The following is a 26,057-nucleotide window of genomic DNA, read 5'->3' on the forward strand; positions in this document are numbered from 1 at the left end:
AATAAAAGTTCTGAAGGGCCTGGACTCAGCGTTACCAAACTCATTTATTAATGGGCTCTGAGAAAACTGTTCAAAGTACTGCTGTGGATGTCATTTTCTCTCTTTCATAACTTTCTGGCAAAGAGGCTGATGACGTCATTCCAGCCAGCCTGTAGCATGAAAGACGCATTCTCAGTGTTGTAATCGTAGCAAAATTGGATTTTAGCACTGAGTTTTGTTGTTCAGATGGCCGAACAGCTGCTCACCGGAAGGCAGAGAGTTCCCACAGCAGTACCCTTTCTTGACAGAAATGGACGTGGGGCGTCTGATTCACGGGCTCTCTCTGCCGAGTCTGAGCAGCAGGCTGCGAGTCTGGTCATAAGCACCAAGAAAGATGAAACCTCCCAGACTGATTGCTGCCATTCGAGGGAAAACACCTGCAAACAATCTGGGGTGGGGGGGAAGCAGGAAGAGAGATTTTAAAAAATTGTGTGTGTGTAAAAAAAGTTAAATTCCAACACCCACAGCTTGCTCAACTCAACACCCCATGCTCATTAAACCCCACACAGCACTTAAAATGTGTGTGTGTTTTCCTTTTAGAATGGCACTAAATTACATTCCCAAGGAACTTGCTGAAGTTTGAGCACAGCTGTTTGTTGGCTAACGTGCCGAAATACCAAACAGCTTACTTGTGCGCACTCACAGTGAAGTCAAGTAATTAGTCAGGAGTCACTCTGTCCCCACAACAGTTCTCTTTCAGACTTTTAGACATTTTGTCTTTTAGAGATGATGAAACTGACCTTTTCCTAAAGGAGTCAACGGGCTGACTCCTGGGCAAGGCTGCAGAGCACAGCCCCGCAGACGTCTACGGTGGCCCCTGGGTGTTTAGAGATTTTTGGACGACTCAGCTGGTCCTCCCAGAGACTCAGCTGCACTTTGTCCTTAGACAACAAATGTGATGCCACAATGGGAAACCAAATCTCCATGGATTCCCTGGGTTTTTCCTCCTCTAATGAAGGACAAGAAAGGCCAATGGGCTCCAGCTGGGAAGGGAGCAGCACCTCCTTGCGGGTTGGGTCCCCAAGCACTACAGAAGGCCAGTCACCATCAAAACGGCAACTTTGAAAGAATCTAAGAAATGCAAAGTAAATGCATGCTTTAAAAACGCTCCCACAACTATGCACAGGTATTCACAGATGTTCATCATGGCATTGCTCGTGAGAGAGAAACTGCCAAGAATCCCTGTCTGGTGACATAAGTTTGCCAGGAGCAGCTGTACAGTGCACAGACACAGGGGAGTCTCTGCAGCCGATGAGAATGACGTAGTCCATAGGTACCAACACAGATCATACACAAAGTAGGTTCTGGAAAGAGAGGTCCCAAAGCCACCTGTGGAATATCACTGCATGTTTGACAGATATGGCAGCAATGTGTCCTAAACTTTCTCTGGAGGGTAGGAATACAGGAGACATTCCCTGCCTATATTTCTGTAATAGTTGAACTTTGTAAGCAGAAAAACAAAATTACAAAATCATAGTGAGTGGATTTACTAGTGAAAAGACTTCGGATCACGTCTAGGGGAGAAAAGCGGAAATGGTCAGGTTATGCCAATAGTAGTGTGTGTACCCCCAAGGTATAGGAGAAACCTCCACGACAAGCTAAATGGCGGCTCACCAAGAAACTGGACAGGAAGGAAATGCCTGCGGCCCAGTTCACCGCGCCCTGGCTGCTTGCTCTCTGCGTAACTTATTGGGAGAGGTCAACTTGCCTCCCTTTCGTATGTAGCATTCAGCACTTCTCTGGAAAACAGACTTTAGAGTAGTTTTAGGGGGCCCTTAATTTAGTTAGCTAAGGATTTAAATCAGTAAGATACTACACAAAATTAGAACCTCTTTTTCTTGTCTAGAAATAACCATGAAAATTCTATAGAAGACAAAAATACACTTGCAGGAAAAAAGTTGTTCAGCTCAGCATCATGCAAATTGCTTTTACATGATGTGGCTGGTGAGGGCAGAAACTCACAAAGTACTGCTTTGAGGCCACTGTGTCCTGGCCTGAAAAACAGATTAATCTCCCTGCCCCTGCCCCTGCCCCACCCAGGGAAGGGGGCTAGCAGGGAGGTCAGCAGAAGCCGAGCTGTGGAAGACCACATGTGCCACAAAATTCTCCCTCCCTCACTGACTTATGTCTACAGCCAGTGTCTTGTTCAGCTTTTGCTGCTAATAAGCTCAGCTGCTCCTGGCAAGAGGCAGATGGAAGCACTTTATGGTTTCACTAGATGACAATTGAATCTATTAACATAATTACAGCCTTAAAGGAGAGTAATTTGTACAGTGAGCGCCCCAACCAAACTCGGAGGCAGACTTGAGTAGAGCAGGGCTGTGTTCTAGTGATCACAGATCAAATGCGATAACAAACGTAAAGCATTTGGCACAGGACTGGGCACCAAGGGGGTGCCCGCACGACAGCAGCAGTTACTACACACAGGCCACAGTCAAGAAAAACCAAAGCCAGGGGATCAAGAGAAGGAAGGTAGGAAGGAGGAATGCAGGATAAGCAGGCTTCCCATCTGCTCTCTGGCTACTAGGCTGAATGAACGTGTGGTATTGTTATTTCGGAGAAACCAGTTTGCCCTAGAGCACATATTCCAAATATGTGCCAGGACGTGGTCTTCCTGTGTGTGAACCAACACAGAGAGACCAAGGGTCCACAGCACCAGTCCGCTGCAAGGTGGGGAGACCGCATCTGCCAGGCAAGTGGAATACTCAGTCGACTCGGCAGGGGTGCTCAGGGGTGGCGAAGGAGCCAGCGGGCTCTCCGCATGGAAACCGGGCAGAGGAAGCAGGCCGAGACCCCTCAGGGCTGAGGATGCCTAGGACCCACATTTGCAGGGGGTTTTCTGTTTGGTTGCTTTTTGTTACAGTTCTCTTATCAAATTATTTGTTGCCTTTTATCACATTAATAGGAAGCTAACAAACACTGTCATTTCCTAAGTGATAAGCTTGGCTGCCTGCAATACTCTGCTAAGGACCACACTGTGCATACTAATGAGAGCCCAAGACTTAAGAAGCTTCCAGAAGATAAGCAAAAATCCAAATTACCTTTTCAGGGCTGACAGTGGGGACAGATAGGCCCTTGGCATTTTTATGATACCCCCCGCCTATAATTCTGGCACTGCCTAGCTAGGTAGCGTCAACTACACGCAACTGCAACAGGGAAGAGTTCGTTTCAATCATCTACTCAGGGAAATTCCTTCGCTACAAGCTTTCGGTCGCCACGGTTTTGAAGATTGTGCCATCCCCACACATCACCACTTTCTCAAGAGAGGCAGATGGGTCCAGCTTGACACCGGCTCCACAGAGCTAAGGTCAAAAGCAGAGGTTTGACCAAAAGCTGCCGTAGAATCTAATGTGAACTCTAGTGAAACAAATAAGATAATGAAATTCGGCAGTTTGACTCCATGATCTAAAACAGTGACTGCATGCACCGTCTGTGTGTGGCCTAGTCACTACCCGAAACACTAAGAATCTTTCACCTGCTACTCAATCAGCTGCGGCAGAGCTCATTTTCCTCTCATTTCTGTGCTCAGTGTGGAGTTGGCTTTGAAATCAATGTGCTCAGCTATGAGCAACCAGATTCTTATTTCCTCACAATACATTAGCCATAAAGGGCCGACTCATGGCATGCAAGCCACCACCCTGCCGTTCCCACGCTCAGTTTGTCCTTTCTGGTAGACCTAGGCCTTGTCTCAAAATCTTAGTCCTTCAGGCAACCAGTGTCAATCCATCAGAATTGTCACACTCAACAAAACCATCCAACATTCTTTTCAAAGTTGGAAATTGTGAACAGAGGATGGGGCAATTCTCCCGCGAAAGGCTTCCCTGGAGTCTGAGCAACCTGTTTCCCGTTCCCCACGCCATCAACGAGCTGAAATAAAACCTGCTGAGTGTAGCCAACACTACGATCGAATAAATGAGCAGCACAGCACTGCGGTGAGGTGGGGTCCCTGCCGCAGCTCTGCTGCTCACGCCAGCCAGACCCCGCCACGAGGCGCACTCCCGGCCCGCATGGAAGGAGGCAGCTTCTGTGCTCCCTCAGGAAAATACCTGGTCGAGTCGTCCTAGGAGAAAATCCTAATTTCTCATATCTGTACAGATCCCAAGATTTAGATAATTTTACAAGTTTATGTTGTAAAAACCATGTTAAAATAACATTTTGAAGAGAGAGCTTTTTAGCTGAAGAAAAATGAGGCTGAAAGTTTGAGGCACTTAGCTGATGATACAGAACTGTGGATTTCACGCATTATGGTACGTTGAAAGCAATGTGTTACTACTAACAGTTAAAAGTACCCCAAACCACAAATGCTTTCTTCTAACTATGTTACCCTTGCTCACTTGCATTCCCACATTTCACAGCTGGACCAGTTTTACCAACGCTGCATCCTAGAATCCGGGAGGCACCACACACGTCAGGCATCTAACATTAAGATGGACAGGCTAAGAATCACCTGGCTAGAACACTGCATCAACCTGACTGTGCGATATTATCTCACACAGCAGCATCAAATAAGATGTTTTGTACAGTATAAATAAAGAGACCCCATAAACAGAAGGAAGGAAAGGTATCTTTTTAACATGAGGATAGAGGAGGAAGAGCCAATGGAGAGGCAGTCAAGCACGCCTGTCCTTACCCTGCCAGCCCTTGTGTCTGCCAGACCCCGTGCAGGGCAGAGAGGACATTCCCACTAGCCGTGACGGAACCAGCCTGCAGGAGAAGACAGAAGAGAAAGCCATTACCTTCTGAAACTCCCCAACTCACGGCTGGCTCTCACATATCCTCCATTGCATGGCTCCTTACCACCTTCATCTAGGACACGGTTTCAAACAGCCTGGGGAGTTTCTCGGGAATCAGGAGCCTCTCCAGCCCAGAAACTCACCGCATCCAGGAAGTACTTTTTCTAGGTTATTGCTCTCATTATCAAACTATGAGCAGAGTTCACCCAGATAATTCATGTACAACTATTTAACACGAAAAAGACTGAAAGCAATATTAATTGGTCTGAAAAGGATGGGAAATAATGAAACTTACCTAGGTAGCCTTCTAATAAACACATTAAAGAGGACTACGTTCAATTTAAAACACGACTGACATGCTTAGGTTTGGCCCTGCCAACATACATACTAGAATTCTGCCCTTATTTGTTCCACTTTTCCACAAGGGTATGACGTTTTACTTTTTATTGTTTTGGCATTCCCTGAAGTCTCGGTCTAGCTTTTTTTAAAACAGTTTTTTCTTTCTAATGAAATTTTTTAGACAATTCTGACAACTGTCCTAACTCAGCCAGTTTAGGCCACGCATGCCCAGGGGCAGAGCCTCTAGCTCAACTGCTGTGGGGCATGAAGCAACTCGACTCTGAGCCTCAGGTCTGTCACCAGTACAAATAAAGGTTACGTGAAAATAGTATCACCAGGCAGAGGCCCTATCAGCCCTATTTGCTTACGTAACGTAGGTGAAAATGCTTTTGAAAAGGTAAAATGCTATACAGACAGTGGGCACAGCGATTACTGTGGCTACTGTTTGGTGAATGTCTGTTTCATCAGTGGTTCAACAGGCAGCATAAGGCTGCCATTACAGGAAGTGTATACCACTTTTCTCCACTTTATATACATATGCGCCCTTGTGCTAACAGATAGATATAAGCATCTGTTGTGTCTACGTTGCATTATTTTACCACTTACCTTTGCCAACATGATTCTTGTTTTTGCCACATCCAAAGGCGTGGTGACTACAGCTGCGAATCCACCTGTGTAAATGAAAATACCCAACACACAAGTGAGGTACTGTTTACTGTCTTACATGGTAATTTATAAAGTTTATTGTATAATTCCTCATAACTCTGCCAAAATCACTTATCATTATGTCCACCTGATTGATTCAAACATAGGATACACAATGCAAAATCCTTATCCACATGCTCCACTGCTTTGGTAGTGATGTCTAACTGCATATAAAAGCGGTGACAAGAAAATGCTTTATACACTCAGGTGAAAAAAACAAGGCCTCACAATACATCTTGCTCTTACATGAAGCAACAAACAAACCTGTGTGTGTACGTGGGTGTATGTCTACGGTGAGACCCCACTCTCTATATGAGCCGCACTGCTCCCAATGCATCTCAGAGGGCCCACGCCTCCTATGGGCCACTGGTCTTTAATCCAGCTCCCAAATGCTTCTATTGTTTCTTCTCTGAGGCAAAAGGGGCAAGCAGAAACATGTGTATCACTGAGGGGATCTTTGGTATAAATAGCTGGATTCTTCAAGTTAAAAGAGTAAAGCTTTCTGTATTTCCAGGCTTCTGATAACAGGCCAGGTAGAGTAACAGCATTTCTGAGCTCCCTCCTGCATCTTGTTAGAGTCGGTCTTGATTCAACAGGCTTTCTTCCTTACGGCTTGCTTCCTACCTTCTCTCTCATGTCCTCTTTACTTAAATACCGTGACTGCCAAACTGATTTTTTTAAAATCCACACATTTTCAAGGGGTCTATATCTACAGACAGAGGAATAGGAGGACTATTTTTTTTTTTTAACAGAAAAGCACAGTATATGGCATCAATATTTTATTTAATATGATACAAAGATATATTTTAAACTCCAAGAGGCCCAAAGGAGATAGTAATAATAAACCCAAAAGGGCCTTCCAAAGATTCAGCTTCCATGAGCGAGGATGGGCAGTTTTACAAGGGCTGAGCAGAGCAGATGTGCGTGAGGATGCTCCAGAAATAGCACCCCTCTCCCTCTAAGTTTAGTGGCGTGTGGACAAGAAGGTCATTTGATCCCTGCCAAATATCTTTCTAAATATGTTGCTGAAATAAGATCACTACACCGAACCTCCTCCATGTGCTAACATTTCTTATGATGCTGACTTTTTCAAAGATGTAACCTTTTATGTTCCATTTTTTATTACCCACGAGTGACACATACCTTGGGGCTAAACAGTATCAATAACATGAATATTAGAGGCCCTTGTTCTAACCACTTTTGTGTTATGAATACGTGAAACGTGTTCTTCCAGATTCAAATGTTGCCTGAAATTCAGAGACTTGCTAAACTTTGGGTATTTAAAAAATTTGTGGACCCAGTCCTGAAATCCTATTCTTTGGATTTCTTTTAACCACAAATTCTGCCCTAAAGGATGAATATTCTTTTAATTATAGAAAGGGGTCCAGGAAGGCTTTGCACCCATTAAAAAAAAATCCTAAGAAAAGGCGGGCAAGGAACGTAACTACCCCAAACTCCCCACCCAAAATCTTATGGTCTTTTAGTTTCCCTCACTGACTGTAAGGGTTCACAGGGCCCAGCCTGAAAAAACCATTCTTCAGAATTAAAAAAACCCAGGCTTAAATCCCTGCTCTACTAGTTGACTGGCCTCAAGTAAATTACTTGTTCTCTAGTTAAAGGACCCTCTGAGAAAGATCCTCTTACTACCCTATGCTACCAGTGGGGAAAGTGAAGCTCAGAAAGGTGAAGTAACTCGTAGAAGGTTTTACTTAGTGGAAAGCTGAGACATGAACTTGTCTGTCTGACTCTAGAACCCGAGCCCTTGGCCACCAGGTCTTCTAACGGCCTCAGGTTTTATCTGTAAAATGCAGATAGCACTATGACACAGGGATTAAATGAGTCTATGCAAAGTGTCTGGAATGCTGCCTGGTCCACACTACTGCTCCAAGAAATTAGCTCTTTTCCAGACAGGCAAAGATAATGTGCAATTTCCTTCATGTTTCTAGCCCAGCACACACAGTAGGCCGTCAAAAATGCTGACTGGGTGCCCTGGACAAGTGTCTATAGTTTTTACAAACTGAAGATTTCAACTTGTCCTCTAAAAGGGAGCTAATGATATTTTCCGTTACTCTATCTGGCACGTGGGTACTTTCATTGATAAATTGATTATTTTATCTCATTTTCATAGTTATTACTATTCCATTTTACAACTTGCCCAGGCCACACAGATGGTATGGAGCTGGGACTCAAAGTCACATGTATCTTGGCTCCAAAAGTAGTGATCTTTCACTACATAATGGCTTTGATACAAGATAAGACATTAAAATTTGTCCAACTATAGAAACTCAGAAGTGCATACACCATTTTCCTATTTGAAAATGTTCACCCTAAACCAACTAAAAAGACTTAAGAGTTGACAAGGACATCATCCGTCCCCTGTCTGACCACTCAAGCTTTTATGAGTCACCTATGTTGAAAAGTATCTGTCTTCTAATAAATTTGGATACTGTAAAATCAAACTTATTTTGGCCGTTAGCAAAAGTTCACCATTCCTTTACTGTGGATGCCTGCCAACATTCTCTGAGAGATTTCTGTTTCATGAATTAATATAAAGAAAAGTTAAAGACAAAAACACGTATGCTTAAATAGGTCCTAATTTTACTACCATGATGGAACTGTATTTTTATGAAAGTTATTAATAAATCAATTAGAGTGTCTTCAAATATCAAAGACCGCTTTGAGTCGCAGTCCTCACAATGTTTCTATGAGGCTGCAAGGAGGACTTGTGAAGACCGTGTAATAGAGTAACTGGCCATAATGGAGACGGGCAGGGGACCTGTAATTTCAGTTAAAATGTAGTTATTTTCTACATTTTACTTAAGGGAACTATAAACCACTGGTAATAAATACAAGGAACATGCTAACATATTAGACAGGAAATAATTACTTGGTACGGCAACCGTAGGCTGCTTTAGTGCTCAAATCACACGTGAAACAATTTTCTATGGGCTCCACTAGAGTTAGGCTTTTACTGAATGTTAGGCTAACTACTTTCAAGGACCAGATTCAGGGGAGACCAGACTTTTACAATGAAACAGCATCTCACATGTCCTTAAAGAACAAACGCAGGTCCTTCACCCTCTCCAGACAAAGGGACCACCTTCCTACAACAGGTCTGGAGCTGTCATCTCCAAGCAGCAGCGGCGAATGTGGTGGGGGCAGCAGTGGGCAGTGCTGCCATTTGTCAACCCTCCAGAGCCTCCCCGCCCCTGATTAGCCTGGGAGCAAGAGGAACAGAGATCTTTGTGATCTCCAAACGAGTGTCCAGACTTGGCTGGCTTCAACAGCCACCACAACAAACAGCAAATGTGCTTTACAGATTGAGGCAGACCTTCTCATTTGTTACCCAGATAACCCTGCACCCTATGTCAGAATTTCCAGCCACGGGGAGATCTCTCTCTCTGTCCCTTTCCCTCTCTCTTAGAGAATGTAAGTAGGTGTTCCAAGAAACTGATCAAAGAACACTAGAACAGCAAATACCACTCCAGTAGCAAATGTCATAATTACTTAGACTGAATGATGGTTTCATGTTTAGAAGTTAACTTGAAATGAGGAAGCTGGCAAAGTCCTTTTTTTTTTCCTAGTTTAACCCCTGACCAGAAGCCAAGGGAATTTCAGAGCATGACAAGCTATCAACACCTCCAATCTCAAGGGACATTTTTGGATATCTATGCCAAATAGTTTATAAAACAAGCATGGGCACAGAAAAGTGCCGAGGATGGCACAGAGAGTGGCTCATCTACCGTGATTTAAACTAGTTTAAACCTGGAAAAGCACCCAGGACGAGACAGCTGATTTCTGATGTAAGGGCAAGTTTCATCACTGCCTCTATGGCCGTATAAGGCTAAAGAGTCTGAAAGTGCAGCAAGTGCTGTGGCTGAGCGTGGCAGATCTTAAAGGGGCTGCCCAAGACGGCAAGTCATCACTCACTTCTCTATGCTGTGTAATGCACAGTGTTGCAACAAACTCTTACAGAATATCACTTTTTCACGATTTGGAATATTTTCAAATGATGTTTATCTTTCAGAAAGGTTTTAAAATAGTAAACTTGTTCCTCAGAATCGTTTGTATCAACCAAAATTTCAAAACAAAAGGGATAAAAACGAAAAAGGTATTTAGTTTGTCTTTTGTTAAATATATGTAGACGTACTGACAATGGATTTTTTGCAGACCTTTGACAAACTCCTTCACTTATCAGAATCTCAGCTGAAAAACTAAGATGACTGTATCAGAAGAGTTTTTAAATCTATATGCTATTAGAGAAGAGGATTATGTACAGTAAATTTATTAATATGAAATTATTCTTTCAAGGCAATTGAGAATATGAATTGTGCTGATACTAGCTTTTCATTTTCTGGGTGTTGGTTGCTTCTATTTAACTAGCAATAATTCCTTACATCTGTTCACTTTTATAGCTTACAAAGGACTAATGCAGACATTATCTCACCCATCCCTGAAATAATCCCTTAGCGTAGCATTGCTTCTACGTTACAGGTAAGGAAACTGGTGCTCAGGAAGGCCCCAAAGTCTCAGTCCTTAGTTGGGGGCAGAACAGAGACCTGACGACTTTGTAAGCCAGACAGCTCGGCCTGTGCTTGACGAGCGGCTCCGGGCAATCCCCCGCCTGCTCTGCAGCCCAGCTTCCCCGGCTGTCCCTGAAGCACAGTGCTGTGTTGCTGCATCCTCAAGTGAGCCTCCTCAACGGAAAAGGCCTGGCCCACAGGATCCTACCCTACAACAGACGGCTCTGACGAGTTTCTGTCTTTCCCCCTTCTGACTAATCTAAGTGCCTAGTACCTATGACAAAGCATTATTCGGAAAAAGAAATTGTAATGAATGCAAATTAACCTAACAGAAATGATGCATTTGCAAGCAAATCTTTGAATGAGCTACACAATGAATGGGACCGGTGAAGATGTGCTTCTTACTTCAACACATGGAATTTTATGGTATCGTTAACTTTAAGAAGTGGCCTTCCTTATCCAGGATGACTAAATGTCCCTAATGCTCATTTTGTCCCCAGGGCCCAGGAGGGAGTCAACAAAAACTCACATTTCTCTTAGGGACTGGGGAGTAAAGACTCCTGACCTCTGGAAAGTGAATCAAGACCACCTACTCATTTAACACAGCTAATAACTATGTGTCATTTGGAAACAATTACCTGTCATAATCAATCTGAGCTGGCTTCATGTCTAGAGGCAAGATTCTTATTTTTGATTACCAATTCTACTAGTCAGTTGGGTCCAATTATTAATAAAGAATCCTATAAAATGTATATTTTCTGTTTTCCTATTCACCACAACAAAAAACCCAATCCAACTACCATTAAACAAATTGGAAAAGAATTATTTCCTAATAAAGTTGACATCCTAAGCCTACAGATCTGTCAATTTATTGGCTTCACATCTACACTAGCCGTTTACAATTTTCTGGCAAATCTCCACTTCAATTTATTTCAACTGTAACTCTAATTTACCTTTATTTGCAACAACAAAATGTATTTCTTAGACTATTAAACCTATCACTTATTAAATTCCTTAAAGCATCTGAGTTCTCATTAAAACCTCACTGGAAAATTCATATGACTTAGTGATGGATAACACCATATTGCACATTGTCACTTTGCTCTGGGTTTAATGTCTAGAAAATGCCCAGATGTTCAGAACACCATATTTTCCACACAGAGCAGTGTAGCCTTCGGTAAGCCGTGGAGCAGCCTCTGCTCTCCTGACACTAGTTAATCTACAGCGCTGTCAAACATGTCACACGAACCGTGAATCATTGCCTTCTGCAGAGCTCACTTCAAGCCCCAAGCACTGCTCAAGGCAGACAGCTGCATGGTTAGCCCCACACCCACAGCAAGTCTCTTCCCACAGAGGACTTTATAAATCATCTTTAAGATAATCCAAAGGCCTGAGTGAAGGCTTTAATAAAGATAAAAAGAAGAAGAAAAATTTGTCAAAAACAAATTGGTTGTCTTTCAAGCAGACCTTTTTAGCAGGTTTTTTTCCCCCTAAGACACTTTCTTTTCTTAAACAACTTGTGGAACTCTCTTCATCTAAACAATCTGGAATTTCTAAAGAATGTTGTTTTCGCATAGTTAATATTTTCACATTTTTCTCCCCCTCTTTGGTCTTTCCCAGTATAATATAATCCTTTGCACCTGCAAAAGCTCCACAGACTGCTGACTGCCAAGAATCCACCACATGATCCTGCCTCCAGGACCAGAGGGCCTGTGTTTAAGGAGAAAGAAAAATACAAGTTATTAAATATTGGAATTTCTCGGAACCTGCTGTGGGTTAGCTCTGGGGATGGGAACTTAAGTGAGAAGCTATTTTGGTGGCATTCCACACTGATGACGTAAGTGATTTCCCAAGGACTTAACTGCATTCGAAAATAAGTCAAAGAAACAAGGGTGACAGCTACATTAGAGTGCTCAGGGGAGACGACTGTCAGAGAAAATGTATGATGTACACACACATATACACACATTTGTGTTATGTGTATAGATAAAGATATATCGTTAAGACAACGGAACATTTTAAATATTTCCCATATAATTCTAAACATAAATACCATAATTTACAAATTAGTCCAGAGCAAATTAGTGTACACCAAATTCTTCAGTTCTTTTTTCAATCTTTATCCTTGCTGTGCATTTGGAGGATGCTAATTCTGTTACTTATCAATTTAAAATTTGCCAAAACACTTTTTGTACTGTCCACGTAATAAGCTAATACTCATGCCGAGTTTCAAACCAGGCAAAATGATGGCACAGACACCATGCCTTGACAGCTGAGAGTTTACGCTCTATTAGAAGACAAGATACAGTCACATCAAATGGTGAAAAGTTTTATGAGTCGGGCCTCGGTCTAAGCTCTGAACATATATGAAACCCCACAGCCCTCACAACAACCCTAAGAGTTGGGTCCTGTTATTATCCACTTTTACCCAGGCTTTCTAACAGCACAGCCTGCAAGTTTTTTAGCTTTACTGAGGTATAAGTGATGTCTAATAAACTACACAGATTTAAAGTATATAACTTGTTAAATTTTGATACACACAAATACACATGAAATCACCACCACAATTAAGAAAGTGAATATATCCCTCACTCCAAAAAGCTTGTTGTGTCCCTTTGTCACCCCTCTTTGCTGCCCTTCCTCATCACCCTCTAAACAATCTGATCTGTCACTGTAGATTAGTTTGCTTTTTCCAGAATTTTACATAAATCTAATCGTACATTGATTTCTTTTTAACTTGGATTCTTTGCTTCAGAATTTTTGTGTGATTCATCCACATTGCCGTCTCAATAGTTCACTCCTTTTTAACTGGTAAGTGATATTCCATCATGTAGATATATCATAATCTGTTCATGTATTCATTTGTTGATGGATATTTGGGATTTTTCCAATTTGGGGCTATTACAAATAAAGCTGCTATAAACATTTGGATACAAGTCTTTATATGGATACACACCTTTATTTCTCTTGTGGAAATACCTAGGATTGAAATATCTGAACGACATGAAAGGTAGATGTTCAACTTTTTACGAAACTAACAAAACTGTTTCCCAAAGTGGTTGTACCATTTTACCTTCTCACCAGTTCCTGTTTCTCCACATCCTTCCCAACACTTGGTATTGTCAGTATTTTTTATTTTTAACCATTCTAATATGTCTATAGTGATATGTCAATGTGGTTTAATTTCTGTTTCCCCAATTACTAATGATGTTTAGCACGTTTTCATGTACTTTGCCATCCATAGATCTTCTTGGGTGAAGTATCTGTTCAAACGTTTTGCATACTTCTATTAAGTTCTCTGTTTACTTTATTATTGAGTTTTGAGACTTCTTTATATATTCTAGATACAACTCATTTGAAAATATTTTCTCCCAGTCTGTGGCTTGTCTTTTCATTCTCTTAACAATGTCTATCAAAGAACAGAAGTATTTAATTTTGTTGAATACCAAATTATCCTTTTAAGGATCATGCTTTTGGTGATATCTAAGAAATCTTTGCCTAACTCAGGCCATAAAGATTTTTCTCCTATGTTTTCTTCTATAACTTTTATGTTTTCAGGTTTTACATTTAGATCATCTTCCAATTATTTTATTGAAGTCATAATTTTATGAAGTCATAGGATTGTGTAATTTCAGGTGTACATTATTATTTATAAGTTTCTGTATAGACTGCTTCGTGCTCTCCATCAATAGTCTAATTTTTATCCCTAATTATATATATGTGCCTCTTTACCCCTTTCCCCCTTTCAGCCACCCTCCAACCCTTTTGCCTTCTGGTAACCACTGAAGTGTTCTCTTCGTCCATGTGTTTTGTTCATCTTCAACATGAGTGAAATCATGCAGTGTTTGTCTTTCTCTCGCTGGCTTATTTTGCTTAACATAATACCCTCAAGGTCCATCCATGTTATTGAAAATGGGACGATTTTGTCTTTTTCTATGGCTGAATAGTATTCCATTGTATATATATGCCACATCTTTATCCATTCATCAGTTGAAGGACACTTGGGTTGCTTGCATGTCTTAGCTATTGTGAATGTTGCTGCAATGAACATAGGCATGCATAAATCTCTTTGAATGTTGATTTCATGTTCTTTGGATAAATATCTAGTAGTGGGATAGCTGGATTATACGGTATTTCCATTTTTAATTTTTTGAGAAATCTCCATTTTGCAGTTTGCATTCCCACCAGCAGTGTATGAGGGTTCCCTTTTTTCCACGTCCTCTCCAACACTTGTTTTTTGTCTTGGTAATTATAGCCATTCTGAAAGGTGTAGGCTGATATCTCATTGTAGTTTTGATTTCCATTTCCCTAATAATTAGTGATGCTGAACATCTTTTTTCATGCGCCTGTTGGTGATCTGTATATCTTCTTTGGAAATATGTCTGTTCATATCCTGTGCTCATTTTTTCTTTGAATTTAGAATGCATTTATTTGTGATTAAAAAATAATACTTAAGCAGAGTAGTATTTTAAGCCAGCCAGAGCAAAGAAAATTGTTTTTTTCATATATATATATATATATATATATTTAAATTCCAGTAATATTTTCTTAAATACCTTTTAAAAATATAATCAGTATTAAAGTCAGCAAAACACTTTTTTTGACACCTGGATTATTTTACCACAACCTGGTTACACAGTCACTGTTTTTTTTTCTGTCAGATGTAACTGACAACCAGTTTAGTCTTTAAGATAAATGAAGTAAGTGGTAACTCACATTGTAGCAGCTTGTGGAAAATAATCAAAACTACATTTAAAATGCTTTTTTAAAATGGAGATGTCTATTATTCCACAACAGACTGTTTCTGTAAAACAATAGGTTGGCTATGGCAATAGTGACTAAACTACATCCAACGCTGAAGGTAGAAAAATCAACGAAGAGAAATACACAACCTAGTTATAACATGCGTGATATAAAGGTTATTCTCGTATTTGAAAAATTCTCCCATTTTGGAGGAATCCAAACCTTGCCATAGTTCCCTTAGTAGGCAGTGCCACATAAAGTTATTTAGTTAACATTATTACGATCATGGCTTATGATTAAATTCAATTTGACAAACACCTAGATATAGCAGCCCTTGTTTGGAAGTTGGTTATGACAATAGTTGCAGTTTCATTAAAGAATACTTGCCTATTAAGTTTGGTACAAAGCATGAACACTCAGGACACATCAGAACAATACATGCAGTTTGAGAACTCTCTTATCTAAAGCCAGTCATCACTAAATAAGCCATATTCCCAGTCTTGCTTTCCAAATCTTTCCTTGTATTATAACCGATGTTTAAAATGCTTCTTAAAACATCTTTCAGGATACGAAAACTACGCTTTAAAAACCAGTCATCTGAATGCATGATGGAAATAAGGCAGGATAGCAGAAAACCAGTGCCAGCTGGGAAAACGTGGGGGATGGGAGGGAGGAGGAGCTGGCCCAGGCTCATAGTGCTCATGGCTAGTGAGGGATCTTGTGGCCGCTGCGCTAGACAGCTTAACCGATGGGGCAGAGACTCTCCAGGCCCAACAGTGAAAGTGCTATCTCCAAAGGCATTTTGGGTTCCTCTGCTCATTTTTTGATAGGGTTTTTGTCGTTGTTGTTGAGTTGTATGAGTTCTTTATATATTTTGGAAATTAACTCCTTGTCAAATATATGACTTGCAAGTATTTTCTCCCAGTTGGTGGACTGTCTTTTCATTCTGTTCATGGTTTCCTTTGCCTTGCAGAAGCTTTTTAGTCTGATGTAGTCCCATTTGTTTATTTTTTCTTTTGTTTCCCTTGCCTGAGTAGACACGGTATTTGAAAACATGCTGCTAAGATCAATATCAAAGTGTGTACTGCCTATATTTTCTTCGAGGAGTTTTATGGTTTCAGGTCTTACATTCAAGTCTTTAATCCACTTTGAGTTAATTTTTGTGTATGGGGTAAGATAATGGTCTACTTTCATTCTTTTGCATCTGGCTGTCCAGTTTTCCCAACACCATTTATTGAAGAGACTTTCCTTTCTCCATTGTATGTTCTTGGTTCCTTTGTTGAAGATTAGCTTTTTGTAAAAGTATGGTCTTATTTCCGGGTTTTCAATTCTGGTTCACTATCTGTGTGTCTGTTTTTGTGCCAGTATCGTGCTGTTTTCATTACTACAGCTTTGCAGTATATTTTGAAGGATTGTGATGCCTCCAGGTTTGTTCTTTTTTCTCAGGATTGCTTTGGTTATTTGGGGTCTTTTGTTGTTCCATATGAATTTTAGGATTCTTTGTCCTATTTTCGTGAAGAATGTCATTGGGATTGCATTAGATCTGTAGATTGCTTTGGGGAACATGGACATTTTAATTATGTTTATTCTTCCAAACCATGAGCATGAAATGTCTTTCCATTTCTTTATGTCTTCTTCCACTCCTTTCAATAATGTCTTATAGTATTCAGTGTAAAGGTCTTCCACCTCTTTGGTTAAATTTATTCCTAGATATTTTTTGTTGTTATTGTTGTTGCAATTATAAACGGGATTGAATTCTTGACATCTCTTCTGCTAGTTCGTTATTAGTATACAGAAATGCAACTGATTTTTATAAGCTGATTTTGAACCCCACAACCCTGCTGTAGTTGTTGATTATTTCTAATAGTTTTCTGGTGGATTCTTTAGGGTTTTCTATTGGGTGGATCCTATATACAGGATCATGTCATCTGCAAACAGCAAGAGTTTCACCTCTTCCTTTCCCATTTGGATACCTTTTATTTCTTTTTCTTACCTAATTGCTCTGGACAACACCTCCAGTACCATGATGAATAGGAGTGGTGAGAGTGGGAACCCTTGTCTTGCTCCTGTTCTCAGAGGAGTGGCTTTTAGTTTTTCACCGTTAAGTATGACGTTGGCTGTGGGTTTGTCATATATGGCCCTTATTATGTTGAGATACTTCCCTTCGATGCTCATTTTATTGAGAGTTTTTATCATAAATGGACGCTGGATCTTGTCAAATGATTTCTCTGCATCTATTAAGATAATCATGTGATTTTTACTCCTTGTTTTGTTAATGTGGTGTATCACATTGATTGATTTGCAGATGTTGAACCATTCCTGAGTCCCTGGTATAAATCTCACTTGATCATGGTGTATGATCCTTTTAATGTACTGCTGTATTCGGTTTGCCAATATTTTGTTGAGGATCTTTGCATCTATGTTCATCAGCAATACTGGCCTGTAATTTTCCTTCTTTGTGTTGTCCTTGCCTGGTTGTAGTATCAGGGTAATGTTGGCCTAACAGAATGAGTAAGGAAGCATTCCATCCTCTTCAATAATTTGGAATAGTTTGCAAACGACAGGTATTAAATCTTCTTTGAACGTTTGGTAGAATTCTCCAGATAAACCATCTGGTCCTGGAATCCTGTTTATTGGGAGGTTTTTGATTACTGCTTCAATCTCTTTACTTGTGATTGTCTATTCAGATGCTCTACTTCTTCTTGATTCAGTTTTGGGAGATTGTATGAGTCTAAGAATTTATCCATTTCTTGTAGATTATCCAATTTGTTGGCATTCATTTTTTCATAGTATCTCCATAATCCCTTGTATTTCTGCGGTATCCATTGTAATTTCTCCTCTTTCATTTCTAACTGTATTTATTTGAGCCTTCTCTTTTTTCTTAGTGAGTCTGACTAAGGGTTTGTCAGTTTTTTTAATCTTCTCAAAGAACCAGCTCTAGGTTTCATTGATCCTTTCTACTGTTTTTTCTGTATTTCATTTATTTCTGCTCTAATTTTTATTATTTCTCTCCTTCTGCTTAATTTGGGCTTTGTTTGTTCTTTTTCTAGTCCTGTTAGGTGTAGTTTAAGGTTACTTGTTTGAGATTTTTCTTGTTTGTTGAGGTGGGCCTGTATTGCTATGAATTTCCCTCCTAGGACCACTTTTGCTGCATCCCATAAGAGTTGGTATGTTGTATTTTCATTTGTCTCCAGGTATTTTTTTATTTCTTCTTTGATTTCTTCATTGTCTGAAACATGCTGTTTAGTCTCCATATATCTGTGACTTTCCCAGCTTTTTCTTGTAGTTGATTTCTAGTTTCATAGCATCGTGGTTGGAAAAGATGCTTGATATGATTTCAATCTTCTTAAATTTATTGAAGCTTGCCTTGTTTCTCAACATATGGTCCATCTTGAGAATGTTCCATGTGCACTTGAAAAGAATGTGTATTCTGCTGGTTTTAGATGGAATGATCTCTATATATCTATTAAGTCCATCTGACCAAGTGTTTCATTTAAATCCACTATTTCCTTGTTGACCTTCTCTCTGAGTGATCTATCCATTGATGTAAGTGGGGTGTTAAGGTCCCCTACTATTATTGTCTTGCTGTTAATTTCTCCCTTTAGGTCTGTTAGTAGTTGCTTTACATACTTTGGTGCTCCTGTGTTAGGTGCATATACATTCATGAGTATTATGTCCTCTTGGTGGAAAGTCCCTTATATTTACTCCCCCTTTTGTCTCTTTTTTATCTTAAAGTCTACTTTGTCTGATATCAGTGGGGCAATACCTGCTTTCTTTTGTTTGCCATTTACTTGTAGTATCGTCTTCCATCCCCTCACTCTGAGCCTAGTTTAGTCTTTAGATCTGAGATGTGTTTCCTGGAGAAGCATATTCCTGGATCTTGTTTTTTAATCTATCCAGCTACTCTGTCTCTTTTGATTAGAGAATTTTTACATCTAGAGTGATTATTGATATATGAGGGCTTAACACTGCCATTTTACCTCTTGTTTTCTGGTTGTTCTTTATTTCCATTGTTTCTCTTCTCTTGTATTTCTGACTGCCTTTTCAGTTTGGTGGTATTTTATGATGGTTTTCTCAGTTTTCTCTTTAATTATGACTTGTGTCTCTGCTCTGATTTTTTGTTTAGTGGTTACCATGAGGTTTGTATAAAAGATCTCATAGATGAGACAGTCTATTTTCTGATAACCTGTTATCTCCATTAGCCTAAGTAGATTCCATCTCTTTCCTCTTCCCTAAGTTACTTTTGTCACAAATTATTTTGTTTTGTGCTGTGAGTCTGTGATTAAAATGAAGTGTTTATAGTTATTTTTGATGCTTTCCTTCCCTTTATCTTTTATAATTAAGTGTTTACTGACCTGTTCTGATAGAGTTGCAATTTTCTGATTTTGTCTATTCATCTCCTTGATTAAGGCTTTGTAAACCTTTGCCTTTTTGTTTCAGGTATGGGGGCATCCTTGATCATTTCTTGTAAGGGAGGTCTAGTGGCGATGAACTCCCTCAGTTTTTGTTTATCTGGGAAAGCTTTCATTTCTCCATTGTATCTGAAGGGTAGTTTCTCTAGATAGAGTAGTCTTGGCTGAAAGTTTTTGTCTTTCAGTATTTCGAGTATAGTATTCCAATCTCTACTAGCCTCTAAGGTTTCTGTTGAGAAATCCACTGAAAGCCTGATAGGGTTTCCTTTCTAAATTATTCCCTTCTGTCTTGTTGCCCTTAACATTTTTTCATCATTGACTTTTGCCAGTTTTACCATTATACGCCTTGGAGAAGGTCTTTCTGCACTGATGTAATTAGGAGTTCTATTGGCTTCATGTATTTCTAAGTCTGGTTCCTTAACCATGTTTGGGAAGTGCTCAGCAATAATTTCCTCAAACAAGCTCTCTGTTCCTTTCTCCCTCTCTTCTTCCTCTGAAATACCTATACTCCTTATGTTGCTTTTCCTAATTGAGTTGGATATTTCTCAAAGAATTCCTTCACTTCTTAAAAATCTTAATTCTCTCTCCTCCTCCACTTCAATCATTTCTCTATTTCTATCCTCTAAATCACTAATTTTGTCCCCCATAATGTCAGCTCTATTTTTTAAGGATTCTAGATTAATTTTTATCTCATTGTGTTCTTCATATCCAGAATTACTCTTTTTTCTTCTTTGTGTGTGTGTGTGTGTGTGTGTGTGTGTGAGAGAGAGAGAGAGAGAGAGGAAGATTTGCCCTGAGCTAACATTCATTGCCACTCTTCCTCATTTTTTTTTGTTTTTTGCTTGAGGATGGTTAGCCCTAAGGTAACAACTGTGCCAATCTTCATCTATTTTGTATGTGGGATACCTTCACAGCATGGCTGACGAGTGGAGCAGGTCCATGCCTGGGTTCTGAACCTGTGAACCCACGCTGCCAAAGTGGAGTGCATGGAACTTTAACTACTCATCCACGGAGCCGGCCCCCTCTTTTTTTTTTTTAATAGTTTCAATCTCTCTGGTGAAGTATTCCTTCTGCTCATTCATTTTATTCCTGAGCTCATCGAACTGTCTTTCTAGGTTTGCTTGTAACTCCTTAAGTTTCTTTATGACAGCTATTTTGAATTTTCTGTCATTTAGACTGTAAATTTCTGTGACTTCAGGGTTGGTTTGTGGAGACCTGTCATATTCCTTCTGCTCTGAATTGTTACTGTAGTTTTTCGTGGTATTTGATGAACTGATCCTTTGCTGCTGCATTTGTGGTAGTATCAGGTCACATATCCCATGTGCTGCCACTGGGGGGAAGCAGAAGCTGCATTTCTTGTCCCACCCCATCTGCTGGAATTTGTCCAGGTATAGTGGGTGCTCCCACAGGCTGGGAAAGCATTTGCACATGCGCTGGGCTCCTGCCACCTCTGCTTACAGTTGTGCCAGCCTCTGTGTTTTGTGGATGTGGCTTCTCTGTGGGATCCAAGCTGGGACCACTCCTTGGGGGCTGCAGCAGCATGGGGGTCCCACCTGCAGGCCAGGTTAGCATGTGCACATGCACACAGAGCAGCCACTGCCTCTTCTTAATCACGCCAGGATATGTTTCCACTGGCAGGCGGCAGCACAGTGTACACTTTCATGGGCCAGGATAGAGTTCACCTGCAGTCTGGTCTGTCCCCACCACCTCTTAGAGTAGCAGTGGCCACTGTGAGAGGACCCATGATCTGGCTCACTGCTGCCAGGGAGGGTAAGGGCAGCACTCACCTATTTCCACTGCTTCCCAGGGACCCAGTCCATCTACCTTTAGATGTATAGCTGAGTGGGTCTCTCAGGCAGCCTGTTGTGCTGTGTGGGTTCCTCCATGGGTCAATGAATGTCTGTTTAGTTGTAATTCAGAGGGGACAGACAAAGGGAACAGCTCACTCCGCCATGTTGCTGATGTCACTCTCCTCTGTCATCCATTCAGAGTTAGTATTTTTACCTGCTGCAAGGTATGGGTTGAAGTTGGTTTGTTTTTACATATGGAAATTTAATTGTTCCAGTCATTGGAAAAGAGTATTCTTTCTCCAGTGAACTGCCTTCTCACCTTTGTCAAAAATAAGTTGTCCGTACATGAGTGGGTCTATTTCTGGACTCTCTATTCTGCTCTAATCTATAGATCTTGATACCAATTCAATACTTTCTTGACTACTATAGCTTTATAATAAATCCTGAGATCAGGTAGTGTTAGCTCTCCAACTCTGTTCTTTTTCAAAGTTGTTCTGACTATTCTAGGTTATCTGCACTTCCACATAAATTTCAGAATCAGCTTATCGGTTTCCAAAAAACAGTCTGATGACATTTTGATCTTAACTGAATCTACAGATCATTTTGGAAAGAACAGAGGGTTAACAATGTTGAATTTTCTGACCAGTAATCATGGTACATCTCTCCATTTACTTAAGCCTCCATTACTTTCTCTCAGAAATGTTTTGTAGTCTTTGGTATATAGGTCTTGCACTTCTACTGTCAGATCTATCCCTAAGTATTTAATATGCTTTGATGCTGCTATAAAAGGTATACTGCTGGTTTTTTTAATTTCAGTTCCCGATTGTTCATTGCTAATATGTAGAAATAACAATTGATGTTGTGTCCTGCAACTTTGCTAAATTTATGAGGTCTAGTAGCTTTTTTTTAAATGCCATTAAATTTTCTACATCAATAATTGTATCATCTGTGAATAAAGACAGTTTTACTTCTTCCTTTTCAACTTGAATCACTACCTTTTATTTCTTTTTCTTTCCTTACTGTCCTGGGTAGGACTTCTAGCATAATGGTATGCACTTCAATAATGACCACAAAGATTACAACAAGGATCTCTTGATTATTTTAATTAAACTGGTTAGAATAGTATAAGAACCTACTGATAGTGGCATGACATTTTTAGGCGTGATCAACTACACCACAGCTGAAAGAACAGCGAAATTAGTGCAAATTTCCTACTCTCAATACTTGCCCTCTGAAAACACAGACCTGGAAGGCTAGAGAGTTGCTACAGAAATGGGGAAGATGCTATAGAAACAAGTCAAAACATTATGTCCTGTTTATTTTGTCAACTTTAACAACTTTTCTTAAGTCAGACACATAACTATGTAAACTACCTCACAAATTAGATATATATTAAAGTGTGGTGTCTCAGGACTCCAACACTTCCTTCCACCTAACTAATGAGAACGGTTACTTGAAAAGTATATTTATTAAATTCACTAGACTAAGAGTGTAGCTATCAAATATATTTTTGCAACCTTAATTGTGGAAGTAGATAAACTAAAAAAAAATTTATTACAAACAGCTTTCTAAAGATAGTCTTGCCATTAAGCATAGGATTTGGTCTATTTTCAGTAACTGCTCTAACGTTTGCAAATATATCTGTGTGCTTTTGTAGAAAGCATTATCATCTCCAGAGTTCTTATAAGCATTGGAGACAGCATAAGACACAAAGCAACAGAACATCTTTTTACTTTTAAGGTGTCAAAATTGTATTTTATCAGGCTAATGTCAGTCTTAATACCATTACTTACTTTGCTGACTTTTTCAAAAAGGAATGTGAAACACAAACTAGACTTTCAGTGATGACTGAAGGTCATCTTGGTATCTTCAAGGGTTCTAAAGAGCAGAAGTTTATTCCAAACTGACTTAAAATAATAATGCTGACGGGGCTGGCCCTGGGGTCGAGTGGTTAAGTTCACATGCTCCACTTCAGCGGCACAGGGTTTCGCCAGTTTGGATCCTGGGCGTGGACATGGCACCACTCATCAAGCCACGCTGAGGTGGCGTCCCACATGCCACAACTAGAAGGACCCACAGCTAAGAATATACAACTTTGTACCAGGGGGTTTGGGGGAGAAAAAGGAAAAATTTTTTTAAATTTTTAAAGAAAAATAATGATGCTGAGTGTATAAGCAATAATGAAAAATGAATAACAAGATGTGACTTACATGTCATATAGGAAGACAAACTCAAAGATACTATGTAACGCATAAATTCAACATTTACTGAATACCTATTAGGTGTCAGGCACCATACAGTCAATGAAAAAGAACAACAGTCTCCAGGTCTAATATTTGAGGAGGATACAGTGGGGGAGAAGAAGGCTGTGACAGACGGAAGGCGACGCAGACGGCTTTACAGAGGTACCTGCTGTAATCTAGGGAGGAAAACAAATGGTTGCTAGGGGGAAAAAACACAATCAAAATAGACTCAGACGGCTGAAGACACAGTTCAAAAATAGAATCTCCATAGATAAGCATAACTTTCCACTATCACCTGGCCAGAGTAATTTAGTATAAGAACATAGAAAGAAATTATTTTGATTTTAAAATGATATTAACAAATATCTTAAAACAAACAAAAATTCTCTAGAACCAATGGTGTTAGAATGAAGTAGGAAACTTCAGTGGCACACACAAAGCATGACAGAAGTAACAATTAAAACAGCAACCACAAAAAACATTCCTACAGGGGCCAGCCCCATGGCTGAGTGGTTAAGTTCGCATGCTCTGCTTCGGCGGCCCAGGGTTTTGCCAGTTTAGATCCTGGGCGTGGACTTAGCACCACTCATCAGGCCACGCTGAGGCAGCGTCCCACAAAGCAGAGCCAGAAGGACCTACAACTAGAATATGCAACAATGTACTGGGGGGCTTTGGAGACAAGAAGAAAAAAAAAGAAGACTGCGAACAGATATTAGCTCAGGGCCAATCTTTAAAAAAAAAACCAAAACATTTACACATTGAACCTACTACGTTCCAGACACTAAACACTTCACATACGTTAACTCACGTAATCCTAACCACAATCTTCCGAGGTATGTGCCATTTTATCCTCCTTTTATAGACAAGGAAGTTGAGGCTCAGAGAAGTTACGTAACTTGCCAAAGCTTCAACAGGGAGTTAGCAGCAGAACTGGGATCTGAATGAGACAACCTGGTACAGAGTAGCAAAACACTAGGATTTGGATCTATAGGTTATAATTGTCCTGAGAGCAAACAGACTGGCCTTGATAAGACACTTTATTTCCACACCACAAATCATATTTCTACTGTAATGATATTAAAATATCCGAGTAAATGAAACTACGTCAGTGCCCAAAACAACTTGCTTAAATAATATGAGGAATTTTTTTAAATGAGGAATTGTATGAATACAGAAACTTTGGAAAAGTAATATTGAGACCAAGCTAAAAAGATGAGTGTTATTTACAAATGATTCATTTGGGAGCAACTTTAAATTCACTAAACAACAATAATGATGAGAACCTGATTGGTAAAAAAGTATTGTATATGAATTATGAAAGTTTTTTGAAATTATGTATTTGCTCATGCATGTGGAGGGACCAGAGGATTATGATCAACAAAAAACTGCCTGGAAAGACAGGAAAGGTTACCCACAGGACGTGGAAATATTATTCCTTATGACTTTTAAATAATTTAAGATTAGATTGGAAAATAGAATAAAAATATAGTGTAGGAAACAGTATGAACGATCACTACTGACAATATCAGTCACCATCTTGCTGAGTACCTAGCATGTTCCAGGCACTAATTTTGGAAAGTATGTATTTCACAAACACAGGTGCAGGGCCAGTGCTAAGAGACGTTAAGTAACTTGCCTGAGGTCACACAGAGAATAAAGAGAGGAACCGAAGCTGGTTGTGAGGCTCTCCCCAAAGCCGAGCGCCTTGTAGACACAACAGCAGATATGCAACATTGTAAGACACTTCACTACCATCCACAGTTCCACTTCTAGCTCCACTAGAAGCTATATTATAATGTGCAAGTCATTAAAGAAAATATTTTGATAGCAATAAACGTTTAAATAATGTGGGTCTGGAATACAGGATTTTTTTTAAGGACCTGTCTGAACACCAAAAATTTTTAAGTTGCCATAATTTCTCAACCTAGTAAGTATTTCCACTGCCGCAGAGGTCTAATGATCATTCCTGTAGAGGAAGATAAATGATGAGCGAGTCTGGGGTGAGGGGCAGAAAGGGGACCTAAATGTGAAGAGCCACAGTGCTAGTCTCAACGGGAATGATGGAGGCTGTGCGCCAGAAGACCAATAAAAAGCCAGGTGGCCGTACTTCACCTGCTGTTTGCTCATTTATCCTAATTCAATGTCCTATTTCCTTGTTTTCAAATAAAAAATGAAATTTTCAGATGAATCCATGGACATTTGTTTGTATTCCATGTTAATGTTAATGAAATTTCAAGTTTAAGTATGAAAGTGGCAGTCAGAAATGTTCTTAATTTCGCTTCTGCAGTTTTTCTTCAGTAAAGTTTCCTTAACATAGGTTGATTGGAAATATTTCTAATAGTTAATATAGAAAATTTAATTTTGAAATAATTTTCGACTTACAGAAAAGCTGCAAAAATAGGAGAATTCCCACATATCCTTTACCCAGCTTCCCCTAATGTTGATATCTTATATAACTATAGTAACAATGATCAAAACAGGGGTTTAAATTAGGCAATACTACTAAGATACAGACCTCAACTGAATTTCA

General features: G+C 39.9%; 1 protein-coding gene across 3 annotated transcripts in view; it reads right to left on the reverse strand.

Annotated features, from left to right (window-relative positions):
- Nucleotides 1-25: 25 nt before the first annotated feature.
- SLC25A26 (solute carrier family 25 member 26) overlaps nt 26-26,057 on the reverse strand; it is a 149,462-nt gene continuing 123,430 nt past the window's right edge. For all 3 annotated transcript variants that reach the window (XM_070576866.1, XM_070576868.1, XM_070576867.1), the window contains 4 exons: nt 11,980-12,049; nt 5,718-5,782; nt 4,670-4,743; nt 26-427 (listed from right to left, as the gene is read on the reverse strand). In XM_070576866.1, coding sequence (XP_070432967.1) covers nt 310-427; nt 4,670-4,743; nt 5,718-5,782; nt 11,980-12,049 — 327 coding nt within the window. In that variant the 3' untranslated portion in view covers nt 26-309. The remainder of the gene's footprint in view (nt 428-4,669; nt 4,744-5,717; nt 5,783-11,979; nt 12,050-26,057) is intronic.

Source organism: Equus przewalskii, chromosome 15 (genome assembly GCF_037783145.1).
Source record: "Equus przewalskii isolate Varuska chromosome 15, EquPr2, whole genome shotgun sequence".
Lineage (NCBI taxonomy): Eukaryota > Metazoa > Chordata > Mammalia > Perissodactyla > Equidae > Equus > Equus przewalskii.